Here is a 23,928-nt window from a genome sequence, read left to right as displayed (position 1 = left end):
GACACTCCACTCAAAGCGCTTTACAGGTAATGGGGACTCCCCTCCACCACCACCAATGTGCAGCATCCACCTGTGGATCTTCCATTGAGTTCAGCTCAAAACTCATGAAGGAATCATATAGTTTCTGTTGAATGTGGATGTTCAAATGACTGGATTTGACTTGTGTGGGAAAGTTCTTCCTGAACCTGTGGTGCATTCTTTTAACATACATGGAGATGTGAAAGGTGGGTTATGTATAATTGTTGTACACTTGTTTGCATTAATCACAGGCTTCTTCTGTTTTGTATAAGTGTAGGTACTGCTTGACTAGATACTATCTAGTACAATTGTTTAGCATTGCACCACCACTAACTGCTATCTTCAATTATTTATAATGTTGATTAGTTAGCTCAATTTCCTTATTGTCATTCATCAATTTACAAAGTAAATCCAATTAATTTTACTAAGTACAAATAAAAAAATAAACTAGTAGTAAACACCTGAATTTCGTGCTACTACTTGACACGATTTGAAAATCATAAAAGTTAGTAAAAAGAATAAACCCCAGTTTTCACCTGTTACCAGTCCTCCATGGTATAAACAGGGTCTTCAAACAATTTCACAGCATTCTTCACATTAATACCCCTTCAACATCACTAGCACCACTGATAGCAGATTAACTGCAGGGAGTTTTGATTTGCCCACATGGTCAAGCAGTCATTCCTCAGACCAAGCAAGCATATCGATAAATGCCATCTTTCTTTTAGCAATCACATTAGTTTGTCTAATCAGTGCTTTGTAAAAGTTTCCCAAAAACAAACTCCCTGCACTAAATCCTAATTGTGTTTGCTTAATTAGTTTGCACAGGTATGACTGAACCACATCAACTCAAAGTATTGCTACAATGTTAAGCCCTATTTTATCATCCGCGTTATAATCCAGCTGTCGCAGGTTCAAGCCTGGATTATATCATTAACTGAATATGATCAGTTACTCAAGATGTGGCAAACAGGTAGAGCACCACTGAGGACAGGATTGCAATAACTGGCCAAGGCTTTCTCAGCTCTTAATATATAGAGACCCATGGACTGTTAGGAACTTTAAGTTTTGTGGTCCAGTTTTTGAGGGATGTACCTCTCTTCCAATTGGCACTGAATCTCCAGTATGAGGCTGTGTTGCTTCTCATGTACTAAAAAAACAAAAGGTTGGTGGATAGGAGGAATATGTATACTTCCTAATTCTCTCATGGTTGAAGCTGTGAGGATTGTAGCCTTAAGCCAAGTCAGGAAATATTACCGGCTAGGTAGGTATAATATAAATTGGGTGATTCCAAATGAGAACAAACAGGCATTAAGAGAGGAACACTAACAGTCTAATCAGGATCAATTGCATTCTAAAAAATGGCAGCATAAACATGAGTTTGAATGTTTCTCACAGAGGTGGTACTTGTCAGGATCAAATCCTACCACTTCTCATAACCAGGAAAAGAAAAAGAAAATAATTTCTGTCCCAATGTTTAAAGCTTCTTTTAAGAACTGATAGGGATTTCCTCTTCAGTCTTTTATTCTTCAGCAGTATGACTATGTATTTACACAAGACCAACTCAAATTTGATCCATCTAAAGTGGCCTGTAAAGGTACTTTAACACTGCTGATAAAGATCTTGTACAGATCAGAAATGGCAGTTCAAATGTGTTTCTTCTGCTATTCAATAAGACGTTCAAAGAAACAGTGAAAAAGGCAATATGTACATGGTTGGTAGCAAAGATAATGTATCAATGTGAAAGAGAAAGCACAGGATTATATTGTGGTTTGGAAACCTACAGGCTACAGGGAGAGGAGGCCCATTCAGAAAAGACCATTGTGAAAGGAAAACTGATACTTCCTCCGGTATTCATGTGAACCCCACACTAGGATCTGAGGAAAGCATTTATACGTCCTGTCTTCACTTTTGTATATCAGTAGTGTGATGATAAGGGAAGATAGTACTTGCATAGCAAAACAAACAATTCATTTCCTGATTTGCAAAAGGGATCTCAAACCCTCCATTTTCCCTCAACAATCCAGCAAAGTTATAAAATTTACATGTAAGGACAGTTTTTACATTTACATTACTCTTATGAGTCTGAACTCGTATACTATAATGAATATAGTATCTAAATCAAGGAAACAAGATATAATATAATACATGAGTGTACAAAGCAGTTAAAAATACAGAAAAAAGCCTTAGACCACAGAAATCAACTGGTTTCCCTTACTGGGACAAAATGGTCATTTCCAGTTTCTTTCATTTTAATTTTTGCAAGTTTTATTACAGTCCATGGAAATACTGTTTTATATCATTCTACAACAGCACATGTTCAAAGTTCACTTCAGTCAGCTGTTTTATTAAATATTTCATGTATTTTGGTATAGCTTAAGTGAAATACCCATGCAAGCAACAGAAAAAATGTTCTTCCTAATTTTAACAACTTTGCGGTTATTAGCCACAAGGGCCTCAAATGTAATTGTAATTCTAAAATTATTTACTGTGTACAAAAAAAGCCATGGAAGAAACAGGGATGAGCCAATTCTAAATGGTATCAAGTCTCTAACAAGTCATTTCTTTAAAAATGTAACAAAACACAGCTCAGATATGGGAAATATCAATCACTTGATTTATAAGAGAAACAAGATCATTACATAAACCATTTTGCATTGCATTTTTTAATGAGTGGATTTTGACCAGCTTCATTTTGACTTATACCACGTCAGAAGTTGGCCTCATTTATGATTTGGCTGTCTTTGTACGTGGGAAATGTTCTGGTTTTGATAAGATTTATCACAGGAAACATGAATGTTTATTTAAGAAACTCAGATGCAAAGCAGCTTTGACAACTTTTCAAGGTCTTCGCGCCTAGCAAAATGAACTGTTCTCGTAATATTTCAAATGTGCAAGAACAGAAAATATTGCTAACAGCTTCCATTATCTGAAGGTATATCTGAGGATGGTTTCCTCAAAACGTCCTCAAAAAACTTCTGCTACAATACACTCATCAAATCATACCAATATGTCTGAGATTTCTTCTCTTTTCAGCTTAAAAGGGTGGTGAATTGAAAATTAACAGCTGTTCTTTCAAGATGTTAAGTTATTCCAGTAAGTACAGGGTAAAGTATCTCGGTAACGATACAGCATTAGCACAGAAGGGCAAAAAAAATGATCAGTGGTAGAAGTGCTGAAACTACTTGTCTGCCAAGTTAAATATTCATCACCTTGGCTCCAGGTAATCTACCCCATTCCCTGTGGCCTCCACCAGTCAATAATTCCAATACCATTTCAAAAATTAAATGGCTAAAACTTAATCTTTAAAAACTTAGGATACAAGGGCTTTGAATGTCACAAAAAATGTGTATGGATTTTAAAATACCTTGCGTTTCAAAAATCTATACTGGTTAGTGAGGTAGTCTGGTAGACTAGTGAACCAGAGAGAGATGCCCAGCTCTAAAAAAATACATCACTTCATAACCTTTGATAAAACCACCTTCAGAGATCACAAAGTCTGCCATCTGCTACTTATTTCACTAAAACAGTATAGTCCAGTCTCCAACCAGGAAGGAACATGCCTATGTACTTTTTTACAGAAATAAAACTTCTGCTTTACCTTTGACATTGTTCTTATAAAGAAAGACAGGTCATGAACAATGTCACCATAAGGGAACCAGAAACAGCTGTCTTCTTTTCATATTGAAGCTGAAAAGTGAAACAAGAAAGTTTCTTCCTTTGTGTCAGTTATAGTTATTATTAGAAACCAGTCAAGGTCTTAAGCTTTTCTTTTGAAATTAAAAGAGGTGTGTGCAGTCATTATAGTGCACATTTAGTTTAAGGAGACACAGAAACAGCAAATCTTCGATGTCTAAAGAATACTGTTTTTGAGTATTTTGCAGATAAGAAATGTCAATGGTTTTTAGAAGTAAGATTTCATTTTACCTGAGCCCCATAAAAAACATACCTAATGTAAATGCTGTCGTAAATTAAATTTATAAGTAAACACAAAAAAGTCTTACCACACTTGTGAATAAACGTTTGCTAACATGATTCAGAAACCTGCATGTAAATAGAAGATTATCATTCACATATTGCAGTGTTTTTCTTCAGTATTTAATGCCTGTATCTGCAAAATGTTTCCTTCTATCATTTAAAACAGGAAAAGATAAAACAAGTTAAATGCACACATGGGTAAATTTAAACTGGGTAAATGGGGAAAAGGCTATTACTAAGCAAACAATTTTAGTATGCTCCAACCAGATCAACATATCTTTTATTTAAATATTTGTAAGGCTAAGAATGACTGGTAAATTTAACCATGAATTTGATATGTATAATTTGTTATTTGTTAATAACAGGCTGTGCAAAGACAATAGTAGCATGATGCTTATAATGCATGATAACAAATCATAATGTAGCCATGTCACAAACTAGGGTCTGTCACCTGTTAAACAAGCTCTGGAGTTAATACATTGTGCTGTGCTACCTAGCTGGCAGAAGGAGAGGAATTGAAATACTATTTATGAAGTTTCAGTGCCAGGGTGACACTAAAAGACATCTCATAAGCACAAACTCAAATTGGGAAACTACAGAATCACCTAATAATTGATTTCACCCTGAACAAAAACATGGTAGAAGCTGAGGGTTTAATATTCCTATTGTTTGCGAGTTCCATTTTCAGGTTTACTGGGAATAAGGGAAAAAAAATCCTGCATCTTTCATCCAGTGGTAAGAGTGATCTCCACAAAACCATACTGTTACAAAAGTATAATCCCAGGTTTTCCCAGGAAACTATACACATGCTTTATTTACAAGAAAACTATAATGAAATAGAAATGTCATGCTTTCTTCCTCAATGTGGTATTGCAAAACCCACTTTTTCCTCTTTACCATGTGATTATTTCACAAACTTAAAAAAAAATCAGATCATAGAATAAGTATTTAAGCCTCATCATCAGTCCTAGAGGTCAGGTTGTCTCACAGCACTTCCATGCATGTGGTACAAGCAACAGTCAACGTTACCCAATTGTCCACATCAAGACCCGGCTGGCTATGCAAACCAGACGCCTGTGCTTTAGTGTCAACTCTCCTCTGTCATGCACATGTTCTCTACGGAACGGTTAATAAAATCGGCCCAGAGAGCCCACGCTGCTGCCCCCTCTCCCCAGTGCCTACCGATCTCCAGGCGATGCTCTCCATGATGAGGTGCTCGCAGCGCTCAAGATGCTTGATCATCTCCCGCGTCAGGCTGGGCTCCGCCTTGATGAAGCTCTCAATCACCTTGTAGAAGTCGAAGGCCTTCAGCTGGAAGACATCCAGGATCCAGGGGAAGGACAGGTCTGTCTCCGATGAGCTGCTGCTGCTCTTGAAAGTGCTCCCTGGTGGAGGGACAAAAAAAAGACCCACTAATGAATCTGCCACCTTGTTTAGAAAGAAACTTGATCTCTGCCATTAACCTACAAAACTGTAAAAAAAATGATCACAAAAAGCATGCAGTGGAGAGTACCTTAAGGTTTTCCACATTTTTGATAAGCATTAAAAAACAAAAATCTGAGTAAACTAACCACCAAGATAAACCTTTTCTTTTCTGAAAGTTGTATCAAAGTTAGTCTAGGAAATAAGTGAAACCTGGCATTATTAACTCAACTGCATACAATGGTTTTTTAAGGTTTACACTTTATCATACATGATAAAATCTCTCCATACCGATACTATTTTATATACTGCCATATTTCATCTTGCACATTTCCGACTTTCCTTGAACTACTTTTTTGTTTTTGCTGAATAAGGCAGATGAACATCATGTACTGAGAAACTAAGTCACCATCAGAAAAAAAGCTGCAGATACAGTACCTTAACACAACAGGATACTGAAGAATTGTAATAACAGGAAAAGTAGACATACACTTCTGGGTAAAAGTTTATCTTCTGTGGTAGGTAGTGTATACAGTGGTGTGAAAACGTGTTTGCCCCCTTCCTGATTTCTTTTTTTTTTTTGCATGTTTGTCACACTGAAATGTTTCAGATCATCAAACAAATTGAAATATTAGACAAAGATAACACAAGTAAACACAAAATGCAGTTTTTAAATGAAGGTTTTTATTATTAAGGGAAAAAAAAATCCAAACCTACATGGCCCTGTGTTTAAAAAGTGATTGCCCCCTAAACCTAATAACTGGTTGGGCCACCCTTAGCAGCAACAACTGCAATCACGCGTTTGCGATAACTGGCAATGAGTCTTTTACAGCGCTGTGGAGGAATTTTAGCCCACTCATCTTTGCAGAATTGTTGTAATTCAGCCACATTGGAGGGTTTTTGAGCCTTAACTGCTTTTTTAAGGTCATGCCACAACATCTCAATCGGATTCAGGTCAGGACTTTGACTAGGCCACTCCAAAGTCTTCATTTTGTTTTTCTTAAGCCATTCAGAGGTGGACTTGCTGGTGTGTTTTGGATCATTGTCCTGCTGCAGAACCCAAGTACGCTTCAGCTTGAGGTCACGAACAGATGGCCGGACATTCTCCTTCAAGATTTTTTGGTAGACAGCAGAATTCATGGTTCCATTTACCACAGCAAGTCTTCCAGGTCCTGAAGCAGCAAAACAGCCCCAGACCATCACACTACCACCACCATATTTTACTGTTGGTATGATGTTCCTTTTCTGAAATGCTGTGTTACTTTTACGCCAGATGTAATGGGACACACACCTTCCAAAAAGTTCAACTTTTGTCTCGTCAGTCCACAGAGTATTTTCCCAAAAGTCTTGGGGATCATCAAGATGTTTTCTGGCAAAACTGAGACGAGCCTTTATGTTTTTTTTGCTCAGCAGTGGTTTTCGTCTTGGAACTCTGCCATGCAGGCCATTTTTGCCCAGTCTCTTTCTTATGGTGGAGTCATGAACACCGACCTTAACTGAGGCAAGTGAAGCCTGCAGTTCTTTGGATGTTGTTGTGGGGTTTTTTGTGACCTCTTGGATGAGTCATTGCTGCGCTCTTGGGGTAATTTTGGTCGGCCGGCCACTCCTGGGAAGGTTCACCACTGTTCCATGTTTTCGCCATTTGTGGATAATGGCTCTCACTGTGGTACGCTGGAGTCCCAAAGCTTTAGAAATGGCTTTATAACCTTTTCCAGACTGATAAATCTCAATTACTCTGTTTCTCATTTGTTCCTGAATTTGTTTGGATCGCAGCATGATGTATAGCTTTTGAGGATCTTTTGGTCTACATCACCTTGTCAGGCAGGTCCTATTTAAGTGATTTCTTGATTGAGAACAGGTGTGGCAGTAATCAGGCCTGGGTGTGGCTAGAGAAATTGAACTCAGCTTTCCAAAGATGTGATAAACCACAGTTGATTTATGTTTTAACAGGGGGGGCAATCACTTTTTCACACAGGGCCATGTAGGTTTGGATTTTTTTTTCCCTTAATAATAAAAACCTTCATTTAAAAACTGCATTTTGTGTTTACTTGTGTTATCTTTGTCTAATATTTCAAATTTGTTTGATGATCTGAAACATTTCAGTGTGACAAACATGCAAAAAAAGAATTCAGGAAGGGGGCAAAATTTCTTTACACCACTGTAGGTCTTTATCAGAGGTGACAAGTATGTTTAATAAAGTAAAATAAAGTGCAGAAACCAAGCTTTATGCTTGGTTCCTATTGCAAGAAACAGCTTCAAAGTGTTTATCAGTTGATAGTTGTCACTGTAAAAGGGAAAATAATGTGCAGTAAAGTTTTTTTTTTTGAAATCTGATTTACTGAGAGGTGCTTTCTTTTATGAGATGTTAAAAATCACTTTGGGGGAAGTCAAAGTAATCAGAACCCAACTGTGTAAGAGAGAAAAAAAACTTACAGTCGTAAGTAGCCATGACAACTTCCAAAGCACAGGCCAACAGAGAGGTGTGGAAATCTGCATTGCTGAGGAGCTTGCTGAAAATTAATATGGATACGAGAATGTCACTAACTGCACAAAATGACAAATCCATCCCCATTTTACATTTTATACTTAACTTCAGAAAAGCTAAGTTTTACACTTACCTAAAATTTTGTATAGACAGACGTTCTTCCTCCTAAGGAAGATGGAAAAAAGATGCTAGGGTGATTTGAAAATTTTTTAAAAGAAAAACAACAGAATAACAAGAAAGTATCCCACCATTTTAATAAATAAACCCACTTACAGATCTAAGCATGGATTCCATCACTCTGTAGTATAACCGAACACCAAGTACAAATCTCTGGTCAGAAAAAGAAAAACAGGAAATGTGTTTATTTTTACATTTAGAAAAAGATGAATTACGTAGTATTCAAGAGGTTCAATATAAATGAGTGTGCAAGTGATACACAAAGGATAAATGTTAATTTCTGTAGCACTCAGTTCTAGTTACATTCAAGCATCAATTAAATATAATAAAAAACCCTTTAGAATATAACTCCACTCTCATATCCTAATAAAATTAAATAATTATTCACATTTCTATATATACAGGACACCAGAGCACTTCCATTGCAAGACTGTTGTCCAAATGTATCCATATTCCTGATGAAATCGGAAAAACGTCAAAAAGATTTACAAAATGGATAATGGCTCTTGCTTACAAAATTCAAAAATGTTATATAGTAGTATTAACAGCACCACCGAGCAAAATCATGTAAGAATGCCAAGAAAACATGTCACATTTATTCACACATTTAGTATTTTCTAAATGTTCCACTGTTGATGCCTCTAGAAAAAAAAGCCAATGATTTTGATTTTAGCTAATGGTGTAACAAGAATGATTTGTCATTAACATTTCAGCTATATTCTGCACTAGTTTTATCTCATTCATTCTGCTTTCCTATGGCCTTCACACTGCTGGACTGTGGATTAGAGCACTAGACAAGTGACAATGAGAAGAGCTTCAAACAGTGTTTCACTATCACTACTTCAGTCCACTTCTGCTGTGACCCACTATGCCTTAAGCGAAATCTTTTTCTAGATCTCTTCGTTATTCGCTCTCCTCCTGTCCATGCTACCTGCCCCCTTCTCTCACCAAACTGGTATTACGTCTCTTCATAGTGATCTGTTCCAAGACCACCCCCTATTCCTTTAAAGATGTCGTCGTTATATAATTCCTTAAAGGATATGACCACAATGATGGCCATACAGCCCTCAGGCACAAGCTGGACAAACGTACAGTGCTTGATCCATCCACCCACACTCTTGTAGGTCTTGTGGAATTGTTCCTCACAGTGAATGCTTTCTCATTCAATAACCTTTATCAGCAGGTTAGTGGAGTTGATATGTGCACCAGGATGGAACCCAGATATGCTTATATCTTTGTCAGCTGGGTAGAAGAATGCTTCTGCGCCTCCTACACTGGCTTTATCCCTGACCTCTACAGGCAATACATCCATGACTGCGTTGGTACCACAACATGCTCTAACGACCAGCCTGAGCAATTCCTGCATCACCCCACCAACTTCCACCCATTCCTCAAGAACACAGTTAACATCTTCCACTAGTCTCCCATTTCTGGACAAACTTATCCATTAACCATGCATGACTCTCCTTCTGTCTATTACAATCCCACAGATTCACACAGCTATCTCCTGTACAGCTTATTTCACCCCACACGTACTAAAAATTCTCTCCTCTTTTCACAGTTCCTCAGGCTCCGATGAGTTTGCAGTGATAGCATGGATTTCCAAAACCAATCCCTCAAAATGCAATCTTTTTTCATCAACAGAGGATACTCTACCCATGTTATGCCTTAACCCAGGCAAAAACAACCCTTGGATCTTCAATTTAATTAGGAACTCCCGGCCTCACAACCCCATTCCATTGGTGCTTCCCAACCACCCTTTCTATTCCCAGGACCATTAATGACAACTTCCCTATCTTACATGATGATATCTCCACTGGTTCCCTTTTTTCTGACTGTCTCAATCTCATATTGCTGACCACCTAATCTGCATAACCTTCTTGCTCACAGCTCCCTTGACCACCACCAGCAATCATCCACACCAGGCACTTTCTCCTGCAACAGAACTTGCTGCATCACCTGTAAATATATATTCAATACCACACTCAGTCAAGGCCCCTCTGGACACTTCCAGATCACTCAGATGATATCTTGCATCTCCAGCAACCTTATTTACTACATCTCTTGCACAAAATCCCCACCTATCCATATTGGTAAAACAGGAATGGGACTGGGTGACTGCTTCAGGGAACATGTTTGGGCTGTGAGGATCAAAGATCTCTCAAAGTCCATTGTTTCCCCATTTCATGTTAACAGCCATTATCATACTGATCTCTCAGTCTGTGTTCTCAAAGAGGGGTTTCAGAACTCCTATTGCAGAAAGACATCTGAAACCAAAATTATGCTGAAACTAGGATCACACCTTGCCCCCTCTCTCAACGACAGACTCATTTCCTTCTAATCCTCTCTATTAATTTGCAGGTTTTGACTTCACATCTCTCAACATCACACCACTCTGCTCCTCTCCTGCTCCCGCCTCCTCTCCACTCCCGGCTTTTGTTCTCCAATGCTTTAACAGCTGCGGACTTTCCTCTCTCTCACTCCCAGAGAAGGCTACACAGCCGAAACGTTGCATATCTTTTCTTTTATCTTTCCAGCATGGAATAAACCTTTACATGTTTCACATCAAATTTTTAAATGAAGAACTTAAATGAGTACAGTAGGTCAGTATTCAACTGCTCTAGGTTTCACCTTTGACGGAGTCCATGGGTGAAGGGGCATTGGTGAGACCTAAGTTATTTTTCCGATACAAATTTATATTGTGTACAGCTGCATATGTACCATGCACACGGCATGCAGCCAAGCTATTGAGAGATTTGTCATCAAGCATGTTACCATGCAAGGGCAGCAACAGTTGAAATGCCAGGTTTTGAGATGGTAAAAAAACATCAGCAGATTTCCATACTGTTTAAAGCTTCCTAAATATCTCCAGTATGACTGTGCTCAAATGTAAGGTGTTACTTAACTTTAATAACAGCTGAAGAACACTTCCCATTTCAAAAGGAACCCCACAAGATCATTTACCTGTGATCCGATTTCAATGCATTGTTGCCCCACGGCGCGAGCAAACCTATCGATGAAGAGTTCTCTCATATTCACCACCCTCTCGGTGATCTCCTCAGAGGGATTCACTGTACAGTTCTGGGGCAGAAAAAATGTATAACAATCCAAATTAAACTGAAAGTGTTCAAAGAATGAAATAATTGATTATACTTGATTTCTTAGGATCAAAGCTAGAATGGCAATTATGAAAGTAGTTAACACTTTAAGATTACAAGACTAGTCATAACATGCACCAGACAAGAATAAAGGGAAAGCCTCCCATTCAATTAATATTCTCAGATATTACTTTGGTCAAATGCAAACATTTCTGAAAATGTGCTTGCAAAACTGATAGAATTATGTACAACAAAAAAACTCCCAACACATTATTTCCATCTTCTCCTAAGGAAAACAAAAATGAAGCCACTCACTCCTCAATAGGCCTAACTCTCCTTTAGGAAAAAGCCCTTAACTACCTGCTTTTAAAGCACGCACACTATCAAACCAGGTAATAGTAGCATCATTGGGTGATTTTCTGGTTCAGCTACTTTTAAATTTTTCATCATTAATTGGGAAACAAACATACCATCAGAATGTAACAGACAGATGATGGATAGAATGATTATGGAAAAACAGGATCGTCAATTTAGCTTTTATAACTTCAGAATGATAAACATCTAGTGTATGTTCTTACCGATGCCACAGTTATCTACAAATTACACTTTGGAAACAAGCAGGAACATTAAATCCCAGCTAGGACACTGAAAACAAAGGAACAAGTAATAGGTTTATTCCATGCTGAAAAAAAGAAGAAAGAGAACACAACGTTTCGGCCGTGGAGCCTTCTTCAGGTGCACACCTGAAGAAGGCTCCAAGGCCAAAACGTTGTGTTCTCTTTCTTCTTTTTTTCAGCATGGAATAAACCTATTACTTGTTCCTTTGCAGCCTACGCATGCTGACGCAGCTACCCACCTGAACCACTGAAAACAAATGTAACACTCTTAGGCAAGGGTTATTAAGAAAGATACTACAAACATATTAAAGATATGATGTTACACTAGACTAATGCCAACAAAAAATGTACCCATTCTTAGCCAATACTATCTGGAAGATGCAACTTGTAAAAACTACCTCAGAAGTAAGGGTATCTGTCCAGCGCCTCTACATGCCATTTAATCAGATAAAAGTTGGCAAATAAAATGCCAGTAAGTTCTCAATCTGCTTCCTGTATAACCATATCTGGTAGTGAAGTCTCAGAGGATATAAGCTTCAACAACAGATAACATTTTGTTGGCTGATGAATCATTAATAGAAAAGCAGGCACATGCCAAAATGTTGGGCCTGCAAATGGTAAGGTGAGTGCTGGGTGTGTTCCTTGCTTTCAAAGGCTGAAAACTGGCAAAGTAACAGCAGAACAAAACAATGCTCCTCCCACTAGGCCAACAGTGCAGTACATTCACTTACACTGAAGTACTTTACAAGGTTTTCTGATGGCCAGTCACTGGCGGAGTTGAGGATGACCTTCAGCTGTTGAATGGAGTTCATGGCAGCTCTGTGGAGACAAGGTTAACACAACAGCACCCATAATCAGGTTTCTTCAGAGCAAACACACCATCAGCTATCAGGCTGTTTGTTCACTTCAATAAAAATACTGTAAAGTCAAAATGAAATGCAGATGTCCCCCAACTCAACAGCTGTTGAAACAGAAGGGATGATCCATTCCTTTTGGAAACATCAATATTAGCTGGACACTGCAATTGCAAGCACTGATGTAATAAAAGGTTGTAAAAATAATGTTTGGCCATCGAATAAATGGTCATAAACCACAGCTAGTCTCAGAATTATTCATGTGTCATATACTTCAGCTTTAAATACATTTCTTGGCATTTACAGTAATCATAACCAGGTTTGTGGGCTAATCTCCGAAGTCAGTTTTTCTCACAGATGCAAAAGCTGATCAATTTTATACATGTTGTGGCAGTGAGGTGGTTAATTTTGAGAGAACTAAAACATCTATTACAGGAGAGTATTATTGCAACCATTCCACACATGCCTGATAACGTACAGTACCTAACTTAAAAATATCTCATTGTCACTTCCTCTCACTTGTTCACTTTAATTTAAAATAAGAACAAAAAAAACCTGCAATTCAAAGCCTGCAATTTACAGCTTTATCACAGCAAGCTGAACAACTGAAATGGAAACGGAACATTGCAATTTGTATGAGATGGAACATCTGGTCAGAACTGCTGCTTGTGGCATCAACAAATATTTTAAAACTGTGGGCAGGAACTGTGTTGGAATAATCCCTATGCAGCTCCACTGTCCCAGTCCTACACTGGGCCTAAATAGCCTGGGTCTCATAGCCTACAGAGCCTACTTAAAACTCACCCGCTAACGCAACTCTTTTTGATCATGTTCTCTACCTCATTATCTGCATGTGCTCCTAAGCATGAGCATACTAACAAACCCCACACATTCGACGAGAAGTGGCGTTCTACAAGATTCTGAAATATTGCTTCTTATTCTTCTCAAGCAGGAGAAAAGTTTATACAAGTCAAGCCAACAACCCAATGCAAGACTGCTCATTTGACTGGAGGATTCCTAATATTTTGGCCAATGGTAAAAGCAAGAACATTTTTTAGGGCAAATTACACAGCTATTGTTTTCACCACTGCTATTTTCCTCATGATTTTAAATGCAGTTTCGACTTTCTAGCAACAACTCTTTTGACAAGTTGAGGTGCCCAGCAAGATGCATTGGTGCCCACTTCACCAAAGATCCTGGCACAGATAACAGCATCTCTAGTCTTGCAGCTCTCTAAAAATTGAGAACCACTGCTTGGTCACTAGCACTGGATTAACTTATTTTATGGCCCTGTGCATTAACACAACTGAGCGTATTCACATAACTAATGCAAACTGATGAGTAATTACTGTAAAACAATGTGTGTTCAATTTAATTTAATAATAATAATTGCTTATACTTATATACAGGTAGCACTTTTCTGGACACTCCACTCAAAGCGCTTTACAGGTAATGGGGACTCCCCTCCACCACCACCAATGTGCAGCCCCACCTGTATAATGCGACAGCAGCCACAGTGCGCCAGAACACTCCCCACACATCAGCTATCAGTGGGGAGGAGAGCAGAGTAATGAAGCCAATTCATAGATGGGGATTATTAGGAGGCCATGATTGATAAGGGCCAATGGGAAATGTGGCCAGGACGCCAGTGTTACACCCCTACTCATTTAGAGAAATAACCTGGGATTTTTATATGTGGCATTTGAGTGGCATCAGTTTAACATATTAAGACAAGGTTAAAGCCAAGTGTGGTACAGGTAAAAGCAAAATTAGAGAAAATGCAACATTATCTTGAAATATAGAATACTTTACCATGGGCAATGTGCTGAAATGCAGTTTGGGACAATTTCCTCACTTAGAAAAGTTTTTTCTCATTATAGTACTTCCTACAGTACCAATGAAGCAATTAAACTCCCATATGACAGTGAATGAATTTTTGTACAAGAACACGTTGGAAGAACAGATCAGTGAAACAAGCAGTCACTGAGCCTGGCACGCGCGCACACCTGACTGGAGTCTGTGGTGGGATGGGGAGTATCTCCTCCTCCAAAGGATTTTTTCTGGGCGTTCGCTCCAGCTGTGACCTGTGGGAAAAAAATAGATACCATCAGGCTCCTGTGGAATGAGACAGTGAAAACACGTTTTTGTTCTGAACAAGTTGCAATGAAAGAACAATGTTTCTTTTTAAATCTAGAATTGGGCTACAGCAGTGTTTTTGGATCTTTATAAATGGGTTTGCCATCTGCACAAATTAACAGCAAAGAGATAACTATACTTAATGTCTGGACTAGTTATGCAAAACTCACTCTTGCTGTTGCTGAAAAGTACAAAAGCATGCAAAATCCAGGCTTAGATGTGTACATGACCACAGTTTGTTACCCGATATTCTCGATTGGTTAGGATTTAAATTTCTGTAAAAACTAATTGCTGCAGGTCCCTTTTTTCATTTGATGGCAGGCTTTAAATCACCTGTGCACCATTGTAACAGACAGCAGCAACACACTTTACCATTTTTCAATTAAAACCAAGGCACAAAAAGCAGGATTCTAATGTGCAAAAGAGCATCATGTTTTAAAAGTATAATATCCCAAATACTCTTACTACACAGCTAATGGCAGACGAGCAAGTCTAACAATGTAGCTTGGATACCCATCTTATAACTTCTAAGCCACATGGGTAAAAGTAAAGATGCAACTTTATGACATTTCTGCTATTATTTCAATGCTGACATGCATTCAGTAAACAAATATCTTTTCGGATGTGTAAGCAAAGAATGCTGCAACACGTTTACAAGCGTTTTTGTGCAATATATGCCAGGGACCTGTGCAATACATTGATATTTATATCGTACAATATGACTTTTTTGTGTACTGTTCTGTTATTTGTGTGTTCTAGACTGTGAGTAACTCTTCTTAGTGCACTTCTCACTGTACTGATTGTATTGTATGTATTGTATTATTATTACTGTATCATTCGTTACACTGTTGCTGTGTTGTCTGTGTTAAGCTGTTGTTGCACTGCAATTTCCCTCACTGGATCAATAAAGTATCTAACACCAACCTTATCAATTCCACAAATATATTTCATATCTGTGCTATCTGAACAAATGCTCCCTGACACAGCACTAAATTGCTCACCTGGGCTTTTTTGACTCTTGCACAAGAACATTGCTCTCCCTAATATTCTCTTACTGAGAGATAAGTAATATAGAGAAAACTGATTATTTTAAGTGGATACCTTTAAAGAAGTCCAGTGGAAATCAGAATTCAGGTGGACTGGGGGTCTTGTTTCTTCATTTCAAAATGAAGTTTTCTGGCATTTCTTTCATTCTATTAATTTAATACAATATGGGGACCTTGGCCTAGGGCTCTTACTCTTGATTTGATAATATACTAGATGATGTCTCAATAGACTCATCAAAATGTCTTTAATGCATTTACAGGAACAGAAACAAAGTGTTTCGTGCACAATGGAGCTACAGGTTCAAAGTTCAAAGAAAAAAAACTGCTCAGAACAAAATTTGCAAACGTTATTCCGAAATGGGAATGGCCGTTTTAAAACTACTGTGTCACAAGCTTCTAAAAATTTATGAGAAAAACACCTAAAGGCACAAAGCTGTAGAAAATGGGCTGCCTCACATGGAGACACTTGACCAAAAAATACATACTGAAGATATCTAAGAATCTGGGCATTAGAAATTCAGGGCCATGTGGCAGCCAGAATTTAACGTGGTGGTAATAGCTCAGTTTTGTTCCATTATTTTAAATCACAACAGAATGAGGTAAAAACGCTGAAACATTTCTATTCTGTAGAATATTTTATACTGGAAAATGAACCACTGCTCTGTAGGGGTTCATTGTATTCAATTGAAATTAAAAGAGAAACTGATCAGCAAAAAAGTATTACATATAGTAGACAGCTGAAAATACTAAGAAACCCAACACAGACTAATGTGCTATGAAACAGGGAATCAACGTTCTGTGGTTGGCTGTCTTGTTGCTGAGCTGTCCGTTGCTCTTAGAGTTTTGAGAGTGAAAAAAGTTTTTCCTTTGATCTCTTGATGTCAAAGATAGCATTTATGCCAACTCAATTACTGTACCGGGTCTTTTTCATATTTCTATTTTAGATACCCAATAACATCACTTTGTAACAACAGAACAATCTGTTTTTTCTTCTCTTTTGTTCCACGGTGTACACTTTTCCTTTTCCGTCTTACAGATTTAGTTTTATGGTTAAACAAAGAGTCATGTTGGCTCAACAATAAAATAAAACTCCCAGGCAATGTCCTTGGCAACAGTGCCACAATCTACTGTATAAAAGTTTAAATGTTCACATTCAGCAAAAGACAATAGACATGAGACAAAAAGAATAGAAAGTTTTTTTTTTTTACTTGAACAGTATTGAAGAACAAAGGCTGAGATAACCCAGAGACAATTTACAGTATACTGCTGGTAAGGGACAGATGCAATTTAAACATTTTGAAATATTTTCAAGAGTTGTTCAGAAGTTTCAACTACAACGAGGAGTCCCAGCCTCGTAGTTGTACTTACACATCTGTTTTAACTGGCTGTAGGGTTTCATCATGATCCAAGAACAACCTGGCATCAAAATCTTTGCTTTTAAGGTAAAGCTCTTCATACTGTTTGGAAAGATCTTCAGACTGAAACAATACAAAATTGATCATTGTAAAACATTAGGAATTTGCATATAAAACAATTATCACTCATGCTGAATACGAGTGGGACCAAACCTTAAAGCAGTAATCAAAACAATGGTCATTTAATGACCTTTTCTCATGCTGACTTACATACTGTTACTGCTGCTTCCCCAAAAGAACATTGATCACTTCCATCCATTTGTGGGGAAGTTTACAATTCTGCACAAGAAACAACCGACTTTTTCACTGGTGGTAGGGTGACCAAGCAAGTGGTGCGTTTTGGTGAGTGAGGTCAGTTGAAAAACACTCAGTATGAGCCTTTTGAATAAGCCCTCTTGGAATTTAGACATTTTGTACTTTTCTAAATCTTTAAAATTCAACTCCAGAACATTAAAAATAAGGTAAGAGGTCATTTGTATCAATAAAGTACTATGACAGTGGTCAACATGAATTAGCTTATTCTGACAAACTCTAATTGATTTGAACTTAGATCTGAATTCATGAATTAGTCATGGACATGGTCATGAATTCTGAGCTAGTAATATTTTTCCTAGTTCTCCATTAACAGTTGTATTATAGTGGTGTTAAACAACAATTCCTGTGGCTGCTTTAGTAAAAGACACCAAAGTGAGGATGGAATTGGCTAAAACTTTAAGTACATTCAAAGTTTTTTAAAAAATATGTATTTGTGTTACTATCCACTCAAAGACCAGAAATTCAGGGCCAAGATCCTTAGCCATACTTCCAGAGCAAAGGATCTTCCACACAGTGAACGCACTGTGATGTACAACTAACATGTTGTCCCTAAAAAGCCCATATGACCTCCCAACTAATTTCTTATTACCTAAAATGTTGTTTAAATTATTTCTTGTAAAACCCTTGATGGTAACTCTTGATCCAGAATACAACACTTCCTTCTTTTTTCCTTAGACTTTTGCAGCAACTTCTATTTCAAATTTAGAAGCAAGCTAGAAAATCTTAAGAAACAAAAATCTCCTTTTACTTTGTACATTCATGTTATGCATTCTTCATGAGATACAGCTATGTTTTCCTTATAGAATAAAAAAAGGCTAAAAGTAATTGCCACCTTAGGGGAATTTGCCTGGCACAGACAGCTGACGATTGGATTGCACAGTCTACTGTGCGTGAAAGCAAGAAGTGGAGTAATGTGCATGAGTGTCCCTGGCCTTTAGCCAAGTCAGCCGAGGCACCAGAACACTATGTTGCTGTCAGCTGTATAGAGACAAGCTTGTCACTACTTGTATAATAATGAAAACTTTCATTTGCAATGCCGAGGCTGTTTTTACCAGCCTGTGTGAATCCTTCCTGCTCTATAAACTTGCCCATGTTAAGAGTACTATGTCCCCGATGACTGACTGCGATATAAATACCTGCCACACTGAGCACAAACAGGCATATACAGAAAGCCCCTAAGAAGGTGATGGCCAGAACTGAATCTTGAGACAATTCACAACTGGCAGGTTATACTATTATCATTGGGCCTGAAACAATAACTCCTGGCTGACACTAACTATCTCATCCAATGAAGCTTGAACAAATACACAAGTACTAAATCAGTGCCTTGCCCCTCCTTCAATGTGTTAAAACATGCATATTTACTGTACTACTTTTGCTTTCAACAAAAAACACTTACTGATCTGATTCCTGGAGTAACTAAGTGTCATCCATGATAAGCAGACGTCCAGCTAGATCAAATCCAACTATGCTAAATTCTTGAGAGGAACAAGGAAAACCTAATACAACAAACACTGCAGCAAGCCACTTCCAAAAGTTTTAGTTATTATGCTAATTTAATATATAGTAATTTAATAAAAGTTACTGCTAATTGTATTATTTCAATTGTGGTTGCTAATGATTCTACCCTTTTAAAAAGCTTAAACGTACCTCAGGAATCTCCTGTGAGCCTGCCAATCCCACAGAATCAAGGAAGGCCACGAAACTGGTGAAATACACATTCTTTACCTGAGGAGTTGGAAAAAGATGGTAAAGTGAACAAGAAAAAAATGAGTTTTGTACCATTACCATATAATAACTTAACACCCTGTGTTAAGAATAGCCTTAACAAACAGGTTCCTGAGCGCAAGGCCAGCTAGATCGTCTCAAAGCATTACCTGCTTAATGCTGAAATGCCAGGGTGTTGCACTCAGGTACAGTAGCAATAATAAATACAACTAGAAAATGAAGCCTGGAGAAGCTACTTATGACTTAACTGTGGATGTTTGCACATCATTTTCAACTTCCAGGCAATGTGGAAAAGTAATAAAAAGACAGGACGTCAAGATATTTAGTTTAAATCAGATGTAATGCTAATAACATAAAACACACTAGAAAGCATTTGGAACACCATTTACAATTTTGGTTACTAAGAAGTAATATATTGCCATCCTCAAACATCCAGATTGATTTTTGGGCTCTAATGAATGTCCCACACTGACTGGTTAAAATAATCTTTCTTAATTCTGAAGAGAAGACTTTGAGAGGGGGCTGATTCTAACATTCAAAATTCTCAAAAGCATTGACAGTCAACCTGATGGATGTCTTGAGAATCAACAGTTAAACATGAACCACAGTACACAAGTGGAAACAGAGTGGAAGGGATTTTAAAACAAAGAACAGGATGTTTTTGTAATTCAAATTATTGTGGGGATATGGGACAAGCTGCCTGGTAAAGTTGAAGTTGATACTCTGGATGCCCTTTACAAAATGGTTAGATGAGACCCCCTTACATGAATTTCTTACTGAAAATGGGTTACATAGCTTCCTCTCTTCCAAATCCTCCTTATTTACAACATCTAGGCCAGACCACCCCACAAGGAATGAGCAAGGCGATATTGACGGTGGGACAGATACTACATTTGGCATTAAACTCTCAAGATGTATGCTGTAGCATAACATGTTTCAGCCTGATCACAGTGTTAGAACATTTATTTTGTATTTCTACAGTCAGCAGACAGGGTGTCTTTGATTATAAATAAAGTGGGTTTAACTTGGCTAAAAATGGAATCCAGTTATATACTAGTCTGACTCATTTCTTAAGCAAGAAGAAAAATGCCTGAGTGATGTTGGTCAGTTATCTATTTTGAGCATAAAGGAAGGAAAGGGCTCACTGGTGGGTCCAACTGCACAGTGAAGCTCTATCACTTGAAGGCAGGCCACCCCACAGGTAATTGGGGGAATAATGGGTCTGAACGATTAACAATAGAAGCCTGCATCCCGCCTAACCCAGACCCTGACAGGGGAAAGGCAGGCCACTATTACTGCCCCTCCTGTTACCAAATTTAACCGTGTTCTCATTGATTCTCGGGGAGCGCTCGCTCACGGTGACATGAACCATTGTCAGCTTGGCTTTAATTGACGGATACTGCAGATTCATGAGTGTCTAAAATTAAACTGCTGATTCAGCCAAGATTACAAAAAAGTGGCTCTATTGTGTTTAGCAGTTAGGGAAAAGGCTTGTCCCCTAATTTCAGAAACAGCTCAGACATTCTCCTTATAAATGATGTAAGTAAATTACTCAAAGCATTTATTTTCTGTGATCTAACATTATATACATTACACATGGAGATGCTAACTGCCACATATGTTAATGATAAAATAGAACACATTAAATAAAAGAGAACTTCAAAGAAAAGCAGATGTTGGGAAATAATGATTCTGCACATAATTATGTTTAACTGTGAATACATCCACTTTGAGAAATAAAGGCCTATGATGATAAAGCATTTCTGCCATGCAAAAATTAAAGATGTTTTTCGAAAAAAAATAAAGCCTTTTTACAAAACCATAGTAACAATGTAACATGTTACAAACAAAATGCGAGACATTTTAAAAGGGATGAATACGGCCCTGAAGAGTGCAGTAGTGTACTGATGCCTTACAGCAGTGGGGTCCTGGGATGCTATTTGCATGGCGTTTGCATGTTCTCTACCGGCTTGAATGTGTTTCTTCTGGATGCTTCACTTCCCCCCCCAAAGTTCAAAGATACACTGGTAGGCTAAGTGGCTTCTGGGAAAACTGGCCCTTTTGCAAGTGCGTGTGTCTGTATAAAGCTCTGGGTTCAGCAATGGACTGGCATCCCATCCAGGGTGTGTCTCTCCTTGTGCCCAGTGCTTCCCAGGAAAGTCTCCAGGCTACGACCCTGAATTGAATAAGCGTTTACTGAAAGTGATGTGATGAGGAACCCAGTCCCACCTCGTCCACAGTACACTCATTCTCCTTGCACAGGGCTTCCATCACCCGCAGGTCAGTGTCGGCTGGTTTGGGGGCAGCACGGGTACCCCTACCCTGGCCGCGCCGTGATGTCCTTGTTGGGGTGGTATTATGAACCCCATTGGCAGCATTCTCTGTTTAGAAGGAAAGAAACAATTCCAGCAAGAGTTCACCATATGAACCTGTCAGCACTTAGAAACAAGGCCGCTAAGTTTGTTGAGTATCAAGTATTTCTCATCAAATAGAGATCACTGGATGTGTACCACTTACAGAGTCCATCAGTACTGGGTTTAACTCGGGTTCAAGTACATAACTTGAATCACTACAGCAAATGTAATTGATGGCCTTGCTCTTTTAATTAACTCACATTTTTAAATTTGATAAGATAAACCACCTCTTAACTTTGCAGTCAGATGGAATATTACTATTTAACATCACTCCCAAATTTCACAGAGGGCAGTTTAAAACGTCCCCAATAAAAGTTTAAGAAAATTCTGTCTTTGAACATTTCCTTCAGCACACATCTCAAGAGGGTTTTATCTTTTGTGCACCATGTTTTAACAATGTTGTCATCAAGTGCTTTTCCATCAACTTCCTGCTGTTCCATGTGACAGCCCAGATTGGTTGGTGCCAGGCTAACTATTTGCCCAAAAACAGTTTTGAAGACATCATGGCAAGGGGAATTAAGGTGACAGAATGACATTCATCAACATTGGCAATGATGACAGACATTAGAAATTGCATTATTACTTCTGTTGTGGTTTGGATGTCTGGCAAGGCAGAACTTCAATAACTGCAAACTGTGACGGTATGTATTTTTTACAGAATATTATAGTATTTTTTTCACAGAGAAGACATCAGAACATTTAATTTTGAGGAATAATGCAAAAACATATACTGTATATTCTCACTTTAGTTTTCCAGTTCCTAGTCAACGGTTAATACCAGAGTGAAAAAAAAGCTTTGAGGTTTGAAACCTTTAGGTTTTCCCAAATTATTAAGGGGATACATTTGTACATTTTCAGACAAGAAAGAAAATCAGACATTTCATAAGATGTCTGTGATCCATACTGCTTTGTCAAATTATTTCATGACGTGTGGAGGCTACAATTTTTGGATATAATAAGTCAATCAGCTTCATTTTTCTCTGGCTTGTACATTTATTTCTGAAAAGCAGTTTTATCATCTTATTTAATATTCCAAAATCGTCCAATATAGAAATATCACGGCATGAACAGAGCTTAAGGCTGTTCAGCCTGATCCTGAAGGCTGTCCCACAATCTCTGAGCCCCTTTGTTTAGTTTTTACGATGCCTCACTTACTGAAAGGCTCCTGGAGAACAGTGGGGGGAGAGCGCTTGATAAAGTACTCAAGGACACACAGCAGCAGTTGAAAAGAGATCACCAGGTCATCTTCCATCTGCAGCACATTTCCTGAAAGCAAAGGAAGATCAAAACACTGCCATCAGAGGTGGGGTGTCAATGGTTCCTTGGCCAGTGAGGACAGAGTCTGGCGGGCTTTTTGGGGGGAGGGGAAGTGAGCTGGTTGCTCAAAAATAGAACAGAACTCACAAACACGTTAGCAATGGCAAAACGCTAGCAAGAGGAAACAGAGGAAATCCTTCGCCAAAAGTCAACAAGACTTTACAAGTAGGGTAAAGTTCCTTTTAGAAAAAAAGAAGACTCGCACGCAACAGCACGACAAACCTTTGCATTTTCTGGTAATATTGTGCACGCACTCAGAATGTCTGTTTTGTATGACTTGCTTGCAGCTTCTTTCATTACACAACTTAAATTATTCATATTTCATTTGTGTGTATTAATTTAAAATTAGGATAATCCATTATTTTTGTTGTATACAAGCCCAGAGATAGGATTTTAAAATATGGTAATTTACTCAAATTTACAACACTGCATACAGTAGCTACCTGAGAAACCATGAGAAATATCTTTAAAAACTTGTCGTCTGAGCGCCCACTTCTTTCACCCTGCAAGCCCAAAGCACAGGTGACAGGCCAGTCAGAGTGGCAGCTGCTGTGCAGTCAGCCCAGGAAACTCTCACCAAATTTAAACCCACCAAAACCATGTTGTATTTGGGTCAAATATGGCCACAAACAGAAAATGTTTAGCATCAGCCAAGATTCAGTAATTTGGGAGAATTTTGCTATGTCTAATTGTTTTTTTCTCTCCGCATTTAAAGTCACTGACTGCCAATCAACTCATTTTACAGTAACATGCCAAAGGTAGAAAAGGAGGACTTCCACAGAGCATCACAGCAGAATTAGTACTGACTGTAGATACACGGTCCTGAGTCCCCAGGGTCTTGCTGAGCAGAATGCCAGCTATATACATTTCTAAATGCCCAAAGGAACCCTGGTCACAGCTAGCTTTGG

The 23,928-nt window shown here is 38.3% G+C and overlaps 1 protein-coding gene across 1 annotated transcript in view; it reads right to left on the bottom strand.

Moving 5' to 3' along the window:
- Positions 1–23,928, bottom strand: part of rb1 (retinoblastoma 1) — a 94,907-nt gene that overhangs the window by 59,228 nt on the left and 11,751 nt on the right. The window contains exons 7-17 of the mRNA XM_088920177.1: positions 22,859–22,969; positions 21,519–21,670; positions 19,212–19,289; positions 17,200–17,309; positions 14,656–14,733; positions 12,527–12,614; positions 11,045–11,161; positions 8,177–8,233; positions 8,037–8,068; positions 7,852–7,928; positions 5,179–5,381 (exon numbers count right to left, since the gene is read on the bottom strand). Coding sequence (XP_088776303.1) covers positions 5,179–5,381; positions 7,852–7,928; positions 8,037–8,068; positions 8,177–8,233; positions 11,045–11,161; positions 12,527–12,614; positions 14,656–14,733; positions 17,200–17,309; positions 19,212–19,289; positions 21,519–21,670; positions 22,859–22,969 — 1,103 coding nt within the window. The remainder of the gene's footprint in view (positions 1–5,178; positions 5,382–7,851; positions 7,929–8,036; positions 8,069–8,176; positions 8,234–11,044; positions 11,162–12,526; positions 12,615–14,655; positions 14,734–17,199; positions 17,310–19,211; positions 19,290–21,518; positions 21,671–22,858; positions 22,970–23,928) is intronic.

Source organism: Atractosteus spatula, chromosome 7 (assembly GCF_055471065.1).
Source record: "Atractosteus spatula isolate fAtrSpa1 chromosome 7, fAtrSpa1.hap1, whole genome shotgun sequence".
Classification (NCBI taxonomy): domain Eukaryota; kingdom Metazoa; phylum Chordata; class Actinopteri; order Semionotiformes; family Lepisosteidae; genus Atractosteus; species Atractosteus spatula.
This window is presented reverse-complemented; position numbering and strand designations above follow the sequence as displayed.